The 11291-nt window shown below is 51.5% G+C and overlaps 1 protein-coding gene across 5 annotated transcripts in view; it reads right to left on the reverse strand.

Annotated features, from left to right (window-relative positions):
- ZNF362 (zinc finger protein 362) overlaps nt 1–11223 on the reverse strand; it is a 39306-nt gene extending 28083 nt beyond the window's left edge. The window contains exons 1-2 of one of the 5 annotated variants that reach the window (XM_019659007.1): nt 10913–11223; nt 8713–9000 (exon numbers count right to left, since the gene is read on the reverse strand). Coding sequence is in view for 2 of the 5 variants with exons in the window: in XM_019659002.1 (XP_019514547.1) it covers nt 3837–3901 (65 nt within the window). In the remaining 3 variants the exon portion in view is untranslated. Of the gene's footprint in view, nt 1–3836; nt 4085–8712; nt 10004–10912 lie in introns of those variants that run through there. The other 4 variants (XM_019659026.1, XM_019659018.1, XM_019659002.1 and 1 more) reach the window with 4 other exon arrangements.
- Between the last annotated feature and the right edge of the window lie 68 nt (nt 11224–11291).

Genomic DNA, 11291 nt, shown 5'->3' on the forward strand with positions numbered 1-11291 from the left:
AAAAAATAAATAATAGCCAATGTTTACTGGCATTGTAATGACTTATTTAACATTTACATCAACTTTAAAAGGAACTGAGGCACACAGAGATTAGGTAACTTGCCCGAAGTCAAGCAGCCCAGGTCTGATTTGAACCCAGAAAGTCAGGCTTCAGAGCCCATACTTTCCACCCTGACACTGGATCCATTAAAAGAAGGATTAAAACCACTCTACAGTTGTTGAGAAAATACTTATGATACAACATTAGTCAGGGGCGGAGGAAAGAAAGATTTTAAAAATTATATGTTAGAGCAATGACGTCTATAAAAAACTACATGCTGAGAGGAAAGAGGGGAAGGAAACACCAAAATACTAACAGTGGTGGTGTTTCAGTCTTCTCTGACTTTTTTGTAGGGAGGGTGGTTACATGACTTTATTTCAAGAATATTTTTAATAAAACTAAAGGTTCAACAAGCTTTGGCCAAGCAAGACACCCAAGCTGCCCACAGCCCCAACTAGGATTCTGGCTTCAGGCCCTGTAGGGTTTACCCAGGAGAAAGGGGCTCAGAGAGGCCAGGGGCTCGCTCCACGTCCCACAGTGAGCCTGGCACCCACCCGACCGCAGCCAGGAGCACAGACTCTCTCCCTGTCTGGGGGCTTCAGGGAGGAGGAACAGGCCAAACCAAGGAAAGCCTCACCAGGTCACTCACTCTCCCACTTAAATCCTTGTGTTCCCATCACTTTGGGGTACAGCTTAGACCCCTCAGGATGGCACCCAGGGGCTTTGCCAAGGAGGCCCTGCTGGCCACAAGAATCCCAACAGTTACCTCCGGCCCTCTAGCCTCACTACACTACCTACAGGTTCCCCCGAAACTACTTGCTTTCTCGTGCCGCTGTGCCTTTGCACAGGCTGTGCCCTCCCATCTGGGATCCATCACCCAGCTGAAACGCCGCCAGGTTCCCATCAGCCATTCAGTCAGTTCCATGTCACTGTCTTGGGAAACCTTCCTGATGACCACTCCCCTCCAAGTCTCTATTTGCAGCTTTTCCCCTGAGCTCCCACAGTCCTAAAATTGCCTGGTTATTTGTCTGCCCAGTCCCCACATAGCTGGGAGCTCCCCAAGGGGAGCTGGGTCTGGTTCTGGGTTACGACCCCATATCCAACTCAGCTCCACAGCTCACCCAGCTCTTCCTCCGGGTCTTGGCTAAAGGTTCCTTTCTGATCCTCTCCCCAACAGGAACTGGGCCACCCTGTTATACACACCCAGTCCCCTGCATTCTCCCTCCTCCACCATTGTATCACACCTCTAAGTACTCCTCCAGCCCTGATCCACAAGGACAGAGCCACCGCTGCAGGACCAGAGCCAAGTGCTGGCCACACAGTAGGTGCTCAAGTGCCTAGTTCGTGCTAGGTGCCTAATCAACCTTCACTGAGAGAATTATGAGAGGAGCGGGCCTGCTGCCCATGTGAGCCTTCAAGACTGAGAAGTTTGCCAGGAGAGTGAAAGGGTGGAGGGCGAGCACTCTGAGCATAGGGGCAGGATGTGCCAAGGCACAGAAAGCTGCTAGCTTCCTCGGATGGCAAAGGGTTCTCAAACCCAGTCCCTGCCCCAGAGGCAACAAGCTACTGCTGGGGTATGGCTGGCCTAGGGGTGGGGTGTTCTCGGGAAGACGAGCCCATCCCACTGAGGGATGAATGAAGATTTCATGAAAGTGGGACTTCCAGATGGGGATATGTCAAGAGAGAGATGTCTGGGAAGGGCAGGCCATGTGGCAAGAATTGCACATGCAAAGGCCCAGAGGCAAGAGAGCACGTAACACCACATTTGGTCTGCTGTGGGTATAACTGCAGAAATTTGCAGAGGAAAGAGGGAAAGGTGGCCAGGGCAGTTCATAAAGGGCCAGAATTACAGGCTAAGATGCTTGGATGAAAGGCCAGGGGCAGGGGAGGTCCCTGAGCAGGGGCCATGGTCAAGGTTTTCAATGTACAGGTCATACGCGGCCAGAGAATGGATGGCCTGCAAGGGATGAGCAGGAGATGGTCTAGGAGAAATAAGCTGAGGTTTCCCATCTTCCCAGCGCCTTGAGACCCCCCGTGTGCTCAAAGGTTTCCTCCCACGACCCCTCTGCCCTCCATGTGGCCCACTCCATGCAGCCCAGAGCCCTGAGCCCCAGCTGCTGCACCCCACCCCCACCCCCAAGACCCAAGCCAGCCTTGGAAGCTTGCTCCTGGGAACTTCCGGTGAGAAACAGCTTCCGAGGGTCCTGCGTCCAATTAGGCTGGGTTTCCGTAACCCTGCAGGGTTGGGAAGGGCTATTTCCATTGTAATGGTGAGGCTGGCTGATCAGAGCGGGAGGAGGCTGCCGTCTGTGCCCTGGTCAATTGGAACCTGGGGTGCTGTGCCTTCCCCTCGCTGTCCCCCCATCCCACCACCAGCCACCCAGAGCCACCCAGGGCTGTGACCCTCTCTGGGAGCCTCAGTGTCCTCGGGTAGGAAATGGGCCACGACACCCCTCTCAGGCCTGAGAGAATGTTCTGCAGGCTTTGAACACATACAGGGCCTTCTCTACCTCCATTTCCCCTGGGGACCCCCAGCTCCCATCCCCACAGGGAACTCCTTCTGCCAGTGTGAAATGACGACGACAACAACAGTTACTGGGCACTCTTCCGTGTCAGGCGCTATTAGATGCTTTGCAAGCATTTCTCACTCATGCTCCCAATGACCTTGTGAGGTAGACACAGTGCACATTTCAAAATAAACACGTTCAGAAAGGTGCTTAGAACATAAATGAACAGCTTTGTGACTTATTATAAAGTACACATCCAGGGTCCTCCAGGAGCCCCCACCCCGTGCCCCTTCTCAACTGCAGTCCTCTTGCATCCCCCAAAGAACCCATCCTCCTGGCTTCCATGGTCATCGCTTCCTTGATTGGGGTCAGGAATGAGGCTCAGAGAAGTATGTAACCTGCCCAAGGTCATGCAGCTATGAGGGCCGAGGAAGCTGGAACCCTCTGCCATCGGCGCTGTGACCTTTTAGCAAGTACATTTCTTCTCTGGACCTTCTCTCCTTCCTCTATAAAAACAGATTCAGCTAAATCACAGCCTGAGTTCCTGGACCCTCTGAGGGGCCGTGTGGCAGCTGAGGGGTCAACAGTACAGGTTCGGGAACAAGATAGTGTGGCTCTAAGCCCCAGGGACTGTTACCAAACCAGGGATGATAATGGTATCTCTACAGTGCCATTGTGAAGATTAAATGAATTAATACGTATACAGTCTTTAGAAGAGTGCCTGGTATGTGGCAAGGACTCCATATTAACTATTGCTGTTATTTTGTTGGTAGGTTCTCTAAGGCATAAGAGCTTTTCCCAACATTCCAAAGACCCACATGGAAATCTGACCAAGCAGTACCTAGGCTGGGGGGTGGGGAGTGCCGCAGTTCTGGGAGCCCCGCAGGACCCACAGGGGCTGCTCTGCTGACATGGAGAGCCAAGTCTAGGATTAACTCAAAGCAGGAGAGCCAGCTGCTAAACCCCAGCTGTGGCCTGGCCCAGCTGTGGCGTGTACCAAGCATGGGAACTTTCTAGACAGGTCCTAAGGCTCACAGGCCAGGAACCCCTAGCAGGCGGTCACAGCACATTTTCATGCTGTATCTGGACCCCTGGGGCAAGCAAGCTGTAGGGCAGGTCAGACAGGGCTCAGGCCTGGAGGCCAGCAGACAGAATGGGCTGAGGCAGCACAGGGAGGGTTGGGCTGGTCAGGGACAGTGGTGGGGAGCACCAGGGGTGGACATGTGGGGAGGGGTAAAGGGGCCAGGGAAGACCTAACTACTGGCCCTGCCAGACCAGGCCCCACCTACCTCCTGGTCTCCTCCATCCTCCCCGAGGTCTCGAGGTCTTGTCTGGCGCTTACCACCTTCTCCATACTCCTCGATTTCCCACCTCAGGGCCTTTGCCCAGACCGCTCCCTCGGCCTGGAATGCCCTCACCTGGAAAACTTCCAACCGCAGTTCAGATACCACTTCCTCCCAGAAGCACCTTTGCCCCTGCACACACCATTACTGCTCCTCATGACAGTAAACCTAAAAGCACAAAGCTACAGGAAGCCCTCATCACAGAAACGTAGTTCCTTCCCAGCATTTACCCAAATCTATAATCACATCGTCATTTGTGTGATCTCTTTATGTCTGTCTCCCCCACCAGGGCAGGGCCCACGTCAGTTTTGCTCACCTCTATCCCCAGCGTCTAGCATACAGCCTGGTATTTATTAAATGCTCAAGAAATACTGCTGGACGAAGGCAGGAGATGGAAACGAGCTGCCTGCTCCGCCACTGCAAGCAGGTCCAGGCAGGATGTGGGCACACACGAGTGCAAGGGTGTGCCTGAGGGATCGCGTGCACAAACATTCAGAATGTGAGGTGACACAGGTGTCTGTGAATGTGCACATGCAAATGCACCTGCATGGAAAAACACACATGTGCACGAGGACACCTGTGTGCAGACACTCAACCTGGTGTGTACCATGCATGTGAAAGTACATGCTGAGGGGGAGGCGCGCAGCTGTTTGTCATTTCCTGGGAGGGTGCACACAGATATCCACTTGTGTGTGTAATCCTGTGGGTGGCAGGAGCGCATGTATGCCTGTGTGATGTGTGCATCATGTGTGTGGAGGCACACTCCAGCAGACATGCCTCCTGACTCCTGGCTCCTGCTGACCCACTTCAGGGCATCTCGGGTGGAATACGAGGTGTGATGAAAAAATACAGTGAATGTTTACATTTAAAAAAATTTATTCCAGTAAAAGACACATTGCCATTAATCCCCCTCAAAATACTCCCCCTCGTTTTGAATACACTTATCCAATTGTTCTTGCCACTTTCTGAAGCAGTTCTGGAAGTCCTCTTTCATGAGTGTCTTTAGTTGCGCTGTCGTGGCTGCCTCGATGTCCTGAATTGATTCAAAACATTTACCTTTCATGGTCATTTTGACTTTGGGGAAGAGCCAGCAAGTCGCACGATGCCAGATCTGGTGAATAAGGTGGATGAGGACACATTGTAATGTTTTTATTTGACAGAAATTGCCGTACCAGAAGTAATGTGTGACACGGAGGCTTTCCGCTGTGATCACAAAATACGGTGAATATTGCTGCTGAGTGCCAGCCAATGGAAAGGCAGGGATCTTCAATACCGTAAGTGGCTCATCGAACCTTAGTAACAGTGTGTGACAAGTTTCAACTCGTTTGGTGCAGTCAGTCAGGTGTAAGCTACGGTTGAGAGAAGGTGTTTTAAAGTATGCCATCCATTATCCTCCAGCATGACAACATTCCATGCCACACATCGCTTCTGGTACGGCAATTTCTGTCAAATAAAAACAACAGTGTGTCCTCATCCACCTTGTTCACTGGATCTGGCACCGTGTGACTTCTGGCTCTTCCCCAAAGTCAAAATGACCATAAAAATAATAGGTAAACGTTTTGAATTGATTCAGGACATCGAGGCAGCCACGACAGCACAACTAAAGACACTCACAAAAGAGGACTTCCAGAACTGCTTCAGAAAGTGGCAAGAACGATGGGATAAGAGTGTTTGAAGCAAGGGGGAGTATTTTGAGGGGGATTAATAGCAATGTGTCTTTTACTGTAATAAATTTTTTTAATTTAAACTTTCACCGTATCTTTTGCTCACACCTTATATGTAAAAGTGTGTGTGTTTGAATGTGTCTGGGGGATGTGCCCACCCTAGCCAGGTGTCGAACCCCGGAACTTGAAATGGCTAAACTGTCCCCTGAAAGAGCAAAAAGCTTTTGCCCAAAGCTCAGAGAAGGACCCAGGTGGTGGGGACAGAGGAAATGAATTCTGTGGCCACATGGATGAGGAAGGGACAAGACAGGATGCTTTGGGCCCCAGAGCCAAATCCCTGGGCCTCCCCCACACACCTTATCCACGAAAGACACTACTTGGTATGCTCCCCAAATCCTACCTAGCCTCCAAAGCCACCTCCGACCTGGGTGTCAAGAAGCCATCCCCATAGCCTCCAACCCACTTCCACCATGCACGCCCACTTCCCAAATACCACCCTAGTGCCAGGCTAGGCACTAGGCCCTCGTACAGCCTATGCATCCAGGAGTGTGCCGCCATTGTGGAAGTGAGACCAGGGCTACCAAGGGAGTAGCTTCCCCAAAGAGGCCTGTTCCTGTCTTTGAACCCCAGGCACATACTGTGGCAGCACGCTGGCACCCGGGGAGCGACAAGCCTATTGGGCAAAAGCATCGCCCAATGTGAGTGTCCTTCAATAAGGCCTACTCCTCTACCTTCCCCCTTCATTTTCCACAATGCACAAAATAAGGTTCCACTGGATAATCTGTGAGGTCTACCTCTCTCCAATTAGTGCATGACCTTAGATCTCAGAGGGGTTCTTCAAGAATGGGGGACACAAACAGCATCAGATATAGACTTGCTTGGGGCTACATGGAGAGATACTGTCCTCTTTCCCTAAGTACACCAAGCCTGTCCAATACCCTAGAACAAGTGCCTAGCACAGTGCTACAGAGATAGGCGCTCGGGAAGCGTTCTTTGTACACGCCATTCATTCATTCACCTATCCATTCATTTATACATACATACATACATTCATTCAATACCATGCACGGAGGCTGGCTGCCCTCAAGGAGCTCACAACCCAGTTGGGAGAAAGGATACTGAAGTCACAAAGCCACAAGGTCAAAAGCACTGGGAAACCAAAACATTCACATCACTTCCCAAGTGTTCTTTACAGGGGAGGTGCAGCACTTGACACTTTATTAAAAAAATCTTTCCAGCAGTGACAACTATCTGACAAGGGGAGACTGGGGGGCCTGAGGACGAAGGAGTCCCCCTGCCCAACACTCTCACCGAGGTCAGAGGCCCTTTTGTCAAGGGTGTGGGAAGGGGATTCCTGCTCTATGCAGGGGTGGGTGGGGCTGGGCTTCCCCTCTACAACTGTGTGATTCTAAGGAGGAGCCCCAGAGTGCTGGGTTCAAATCCCACGATGCCCCTGACAAGGTCCATGAACTCCAGCAAGTTACCTAATTTCTCTGTGCCTCGATTTCCTCATCTGTAAAATGAGCATAATGAGGATTAAATACATTAACATTTATAAAGCTCTTTATAATGTGACCTGACACAAAGTAAGCACTCTGTGCCGCTAAATAGGTAAGGCAGTGAGGGTCCCCTTGGTACGATTCTAAATCCCGGATCAGATCATGCAAACGCTCCAAGTGTCAAAGGTTCTGAGGCAGAAAGCTGCTCAATGCTAAGGTTCTGAGATTGGAAGAGACTGGGATTCTTAGATCCTGTGATTTAATCATCTCATTATTTCTTAACAACAGCACGGAGCCTCCCAGGGGAGGAGAGGACAGAGCTCAGTGTCACTTCATCTCCTAGGCGCTGCCAGGGCCACTGCCGCACCTGGGCTCCCCAGCATTTCCTCACCTCCACTACAGCCCCAGCCACACCGTGCTGGAGCTAACCTGCCTACTCACCTGCATGGGATTTAAGCATGTTCCAGCAGTGTAGACAGGCAAGAAGTGCAAATAAACAAATGAGAAAATTTGGGATCCTGATAAGAGCTGCAGAAAAAATACATGGGGTGACATGACCAAGAGTGACAGTAGGAAGCTATTACAGAGCAGGTGGTCAGGGAAGCCCCTTTGAGAAGGTGACAATTGAGTCAAAACCTGTGAAAGAAGGTGCCAGCCATGCAAATATTTAGGGGAAAGCATTCCAGGTGGGGAACGCAAAGGCCCTGCCAAGAGGCTTGGTAAATTCAAGGTGCAGAAAGACCCAGTGTGGCTGGAGGTGGTGAGAATGAGGGGTGGCCTGTAGGCCCACAGTCCCTTGTAGGACTTTGGATTTTTGTTCTTTGAAATGCCTAGGAAACATTAGAAGAGTGTCAGCAGGGGAGTGACATGGTTGAGGCAGGGCTTTCAGGGTCCCCAGATCATTTGGCTCATTCTGAAAACACCACGATGATTTTCAAAATCCAGGTAGGGCCTAGGCTGGTCATCAGTAATCCTTGTATTCCAGTTGGTGTATACTGAGCTCCTACCACATGTGTGGCCAGGGCTGGGAGACATTGCAGACACTCTTGTTCTCACTCCCAACAACCCATGAGATTCACAGAGAGTATCCCATTTTAAAGATCAAGAAACCAAGGCTCAGAGAGGAGAAGAATGTGCCCAAAGTCACACAAGATATGCACCACCCTGTGCAAACCGTCATGTTCAATTCACAAATGGTACTTGGCCCCAAGACCCAGATCCATTGTGATGGCCTGTGGGCTCCCCTGGTATCTGTAAGCCTCTTCTTCTCCAAGAAACCTTTCCTGGGGATTCCTGTAGACACCCACAAATACAGCCCTGACTAGTGCTATACGCACCTGCAGTCTCATACCTTTTTCCCTGTTGGCTTTGGAGCCCCTGAGGACCGCACCTGTATCTCTCACATGGCTGTCCAACCTGGGGTAGGTGTGCCAGGGATTGGATGGGTGGATGGATGGATGATGGACGGACAGATAGATAGATGGATAGATGGATGGATGGATGGATGGACAGGTGGATGATGGGTGGACTACTAAAATAATTAACTAATGAACTAATGAATGAATAATGAAAAAAAAATAAAGGAATGACCTAGCAATCCAATAAATGAATAAACTAATGTATGGCAGATAAACTGACGGATGAAGGAACAACTCTTACTTTACAGAGAGGCAGGGCAGGGAAGTACCTGCCCAAGGACGGGCTGGGGCCAGGCTAGCTTCAGACCCGGTCCACACTTCACCCACACACTAGCTTCTTCTCCATCTGGCGCCATCTTGCATCCATTCCCCAAGGCTGCAGAGAGTCTGTTGCTCAGTCCCTGGGATAAGCCCACGTCTCCACCAAGTGCTGGCTATTACGGTGCTCACAGTCCCGTCACTACCTGCAGTCACAGTTCTCCTGGGCACAGTGGAGTCTGGCAGTCGGTCGAGTGGCTCCCTCTTCCCTCTGAGTGTCTCACAGCAGAAGGGAGACAGGAGATCAGGGCTCTGGTCCTAGCCGGGACTCGGAATCGGGGGTGACTTCAATCTAGGGGCTTCCCCTCTCTGAGCCCAGATGACTTCTCAGCACCTTTTCAGCTCTGATATTCCATAGGGGTAGGGCCTCTAGATTTTTACACCATCGCCGTGTCAGCAGAATTTGAGAGATCAAAAACTAGAAGGTGAGAAGGAGTCCCACACCCATGCACACCAAAGTCCACCTAGGAGAATGCACCCCTGTTCAAGGAACCTGGAAGCCTGAATGTAAGCCTTCCTCTGCCACTGCTCAACCTCTCCAAGCCTCAGTATTCTAAATTTTAATATGGAGTTCCATATCCCCACCTTGACGAGTTTCTGGGAAAGGCGGGTGTGATAAAGACCATGCACTACACTGTATATACCGTAAGTTCCATTCACTCAGGGAGTGGTACGATAGGGGCAAGGAGTGGGGTGGTGAAGGCAGACATGCTGTCCCATTCTAGTCCAGTTCTGTGCAAAATGACTCTCCCAGGGGTCAGGGCCAGAGAACAGTGGAGAGAGCCTAGAAGTGCGAGTCTGAACACCTGGGTCCCTGATTCAGCTCTCCGAACTGGCAGTGTGACCTCTGGCAAGTCTCTTCTCTCTGGACCTCAGTTTCTCCATTTGAAAAATGCCTGGCTTGGTACCCTCTGGCCCAGGCATGCCAAGTTCTACAACCCTGAAGCCCTAAACCCCAAGCTTCAACCCCTGACTCTGCTCTCAGGGAGCTTACACTGCCTTGTGGAGCCAGGAGAGAGACCAGGAGTGAGGCTAGAGGGGTCTCGCCTCCAAGAGACGCTGGGGCAGGCGCCAGACAGCCTTACGGTGCCCCCAGGATAGATACTTTCCCAACAGAGGGAAGACCAGGCCCAATGTGCCCTGGTGCCTTGGACAGCACCAGCTACCCCTGACCTGGACTTCAGATCCCCTCTGCAGCTTGCAAAGCCAGCAGACCCTGACCTGTCCAGCAAGCTACTTCATGAACTTCACTTAAGTCCAAACTGCCTCCAACAAGGGAGCTGCCAGGGCGCTGGTAGGGGTGGGAGAAGTGGGTAGGAGCCACCACAGAGGAAAGGCTCAGACTACCCCCACTAGTAAAACAGGTGAGTCCCCACCCCCAACAGACAATTTCACCTGCCCCTCTTCCCCTCAGACAGGACCCACTGGGGCTGCCCACCTGCACCCAGTCAAGAGCCCATGCCCCTGGGCATTCACCACCAGATGCTACCTCCAGGGGCCAGAAGGCCCACCAGGTTGGGGAAGGGGTTCTACAACTGCCAACCAAGCACACTTGTCCAAGGGCTCCCGGAGCCATCCCAGCGCCCAGGGCAGGATTCCCGAATACAAGCACCCCCACCCTACCCCGGCCACCCATGAAGGAAACAGCCCCACTCCCCGCACACGTTGCTCAAGGGCAGGATGCGGGAGCAAGATTATTTCCTCATGCCAAGGGGCTTAGTCGGAAACCCTGGCCCCACTCCGAGCCCCTACTGCCAGCCCTCTCCCCTAAATCTGAGACTATAATTCCTTACAATACCATTTTTACAGAGCCCCTTCCAAAAGATGTTTCCTGGTCCCCTCAAACCCCCATCCCCAACCTCCACATGCCCCCCGCAGCTCTGAGGAAACTGGCAGTTAACTTTTTCCCAAAATTCCTGCAAAGGCGACTGACTGGCTGCGGGGAGAAATGGACCCCGAGATCCTTTCGCGGCATTTCACCGCCTTGGAAAAAAAAAAAAATTAAAAAAAAAAAAAGAAAAGAAAACTTTCGGAGTTAACTTTAAATTCCCAGCTCCCCCCCCAAATCGCCCAGCGGCTTCCTTTTTTTTTTTTCTTTAAAGTGCAATTGCATTGTGTCTCACCTCCCCGAAAGGCTTGCGGCTCTCGCCAAAGAAAAGGAAAAAAAGCCAACCCTTCGGGTGCCCCCTCTGCTTCCAGCCGCCTCTCCCACATTCTCAGACAGTTTTATTAAAATTTTCAGACAAAAGAAAAACAAAAATGGCAGCCTGGCTTATTTTTAAAACAGGACAGGGACGCCATATTCTGCAGATCTGCAAAAAAAGGGAGAAATCCGGTACTGGCCGCTCCACCGGGCCGGCTGCAAAGTGCGCGAACCGCGCAGTCTACGATCCGTTTATTTGCATTAAGCCCCATGAATCATTGTTTACCGGAGAATTGCAGCAGGTTTGAATAGCCCGGCTTAAGAAAACACACACACACACACACACACACACACACACA

This window comes from Hipposideros armiger, unplaced genomic scaffold (genome assembly GCF_001890085.2).
Source record: "Hipposideros armiger isolate ML-2016 unplaced genomic scaffold, ASM189008v1 scaffold_10, whole genome shotgun sequence".
NCBI lineage: Eukaryota > Metazoa > Chordata > Mammalia > Chiroptera > Hipposideridae > Hipposideros > Hipposideros armiger.